The 2,355-nt window shown below is 37.5% G+C and overlaps 1 protein-coding gene across 1 annotated transcript in view; it reads right to left on the reverse strand.

The window, feature by feature from the left end:
* LOC111088653 (monoglyceride lipase-like) overlaps positions 1-2,355 on the reverse strand; it is a 6,588-nt gene that overhangs the window by 2,890 nt on the left and 1,343 nt on the right. The window contains exons 2-3 of the mRNA XM_022399366.1: positions 1,481-1,591; positions 381-560 (exon numbers count right to left, since the gene is read on the reverse strand). Coding sequence (XP_022255074.1) covers positions 381-560; positions 1,481-1,591 — 291 coding nt within the window. The remainder of the gene's footprint in view (positions 1-380; positions 561-1,480; positions 1,592-2,355) is intronic.

Consider the following 2,355-nt stretch of genomic DNA (forward strand, 5'->3'; position numbering starts at 1 on the left):
CTGTATTTTTCCTTTTTTTATATCTAGATGGAAGAAATTTCAAGGGGTTTATCTCTCAACATCAGACCCCCGTTTACGGCCTCGATCATCAGACTATGTAACTAGTGTTTGCGAGGGAAGGTTTTCATATCACAAGATTGTTAAATGATATTCAATTATAGCACAAAACACTCTGAGGTGGAAAAACTTGCACTACCGAGTACTTAGTGCGACATTAAACACCGAAACCAAATCCCAACCTAATCCAGAACAAAGTGAAGGCTATAGTTACGAAAGAGAATTTTTTGACCCAAAAAACTTTTATGAGGGTGATGTAAATATCTCCTAGTACCATTAACAAGATGAAATAGAATTTGAAGCTGATTTAATCCCGTACTTACCGGTATAGTGTTCATCACGGTTCTTGCCCAGCCTGCTTTTAACCAAGTACCTTTGAAAGTATGCGGATCCTTTATAAGTAGTTCCTTAGACTCACTTGTTCGAACAGCTAAATCGAGATCTATGATGGTGCTCACGGGGAAGTTGGGGACCAGCCAGCCAAACCATTTAGCTACGAAACGCTATGATAACGAACAACATTTTGGAATTATCCAATTATGACAGCATATTAGAGCACTTAAAATCTAGCCTCATTGTTTCAACTTCACTGTCTAGTCTTAAAATCATGGTTTATTTGTGACCATTAAAAATATCTGAAATGTTTAATTACTCATATCATTGGAAATGGAATTTTCAACATGAGCGGCACGTTAGGGTGGATAAAAGGTTAAGTCAGAGGCTCATAGGTTTTAGGTATATATAACCGTTGACACCAGGTGGTGAGCAACCAGTCAGTAGCACCCGCCACCACAAGGACTTTGTCTGGCTCATTGTGCGGAATAACGGGTATGACTATTAACTTACAACGCGACACAGCTAAAAGTGTCAAACGCGCTCAACGACATCACATGTCGAAAGTTGGACCTTTCGATACGCAGCCCGGTACGTCAATAACCAGGCCAGCTTCACTTTATATTTATCAAAACAAATAATTGATATTAATTTGGACTTCTTTATATTTATTGATGAAAGCCATCATCGGGCTGAAACTAAGTCAGTAGGTATGAATACCTTTAAAGTATGGATACTTATTCCGGATGAGAGACAGGACAATAATATTACACGATTTGCAACAAACTTCTGTTTAATAAATTTATAATTCTATCTTTTGACCAACGACACCTACATAATATGTTTTTTAGTTGCATGCACTAAAAATTATCACTGCTCACCATCTTTTGTTTGTTTCAGAATCTTCTACGCAAAGCTACAAACTGGGCTATCTGCGCAAAGTCGTCTTTAAGTTGGTAGCCAACAGCGCCTACCGCCAACCCTTGGGTTACTCTTATCTGACGAACAGTTGGATTTTACCGTCACTCTTTTGTATTAAAAATTGGGAGAACGTTTTTTGCAGCAACAGTCGCGAACCACGTTTCATTACCTTAAATGGTGTGGCACCCTCGGGGTTCCAGGTGACACCTCCTGATACCACCACAATACCTTTCAGCTCACGTGGCTTCTTCAGTGACGCTAAGATCGAGATCACTCCACCCTGTCCGAGAGAAACGATCCCGATAAACACAGTGATTAGAAAAACGATCCCGGTAAACACAGTAATTTTATAGCATAAATTTTCCAACCTTTTCCAAGCCATACAAAAAAAAATGATGAAAAATAAGATAAACAAAAGGAAAGCTATACATGAAACTCACATCTGGAGCAGTTTTGTTCCGTTAATTCAATACACGTCTTACTAAATGTAACGTTTCTATCATCAATGAGAACCTTATGACAGTGATGGTGAACAGTTAGGAACTCCAGAGAGCTTGCAGTTGCAAATCTGAAGCCTGTGTTGAATCAACGGAATAAAACACACATTTTATTAAGTTTAACATTCTGTGTGATAATAACCCAAATCTCAAGTTCTATCAACCTTATGTTCTATATGGTAAGATAAATGTAATAAAAGCTCCTGTTCTATCAACCTTATGTTCTATATGGTAAGGTAAAGGTAATAAAAGCTCCTGTTCTATCAACCTTATGTTCTACATGGTAAGGTAAAGGTAATAAAAGCTCCTGTTCTATCAATCTTATGTTCTATATGGTAAGGTAAAGGTAATAAAGCTCCTATTCTATCAACCTTATATTCTATATGGTAAGGTAAAGGTAATAAAGCTCCTGTTCTATGAACCTTATGTTCTATATGGTAAGGTAAAGGTAATAAAGCTCCTGTTCTATCAACCTTATGTTCTATATGGTAAGGTAAAGGTAATAAAGCTCCTGTTCTATCAACCTTATGTTCTATATGGTAAGGTA

Source organism: Limulus polyphemus, unplaced genomic scaffold (assembly GCF_000517525.1).
Source record: "Limulus polyphemus unplaced genomic scaffold, Limulus_polyphemus-2.1.2 Scaffold4189, whole genome shotgun sequence".
NCBI classification, from domain to species: domain Eukaryota; kingdom Metazoa; phylum Arthropoda; class Merostomata; order Xiphosura; family Limulidae; genus Limulus; species Limulus polyphemus.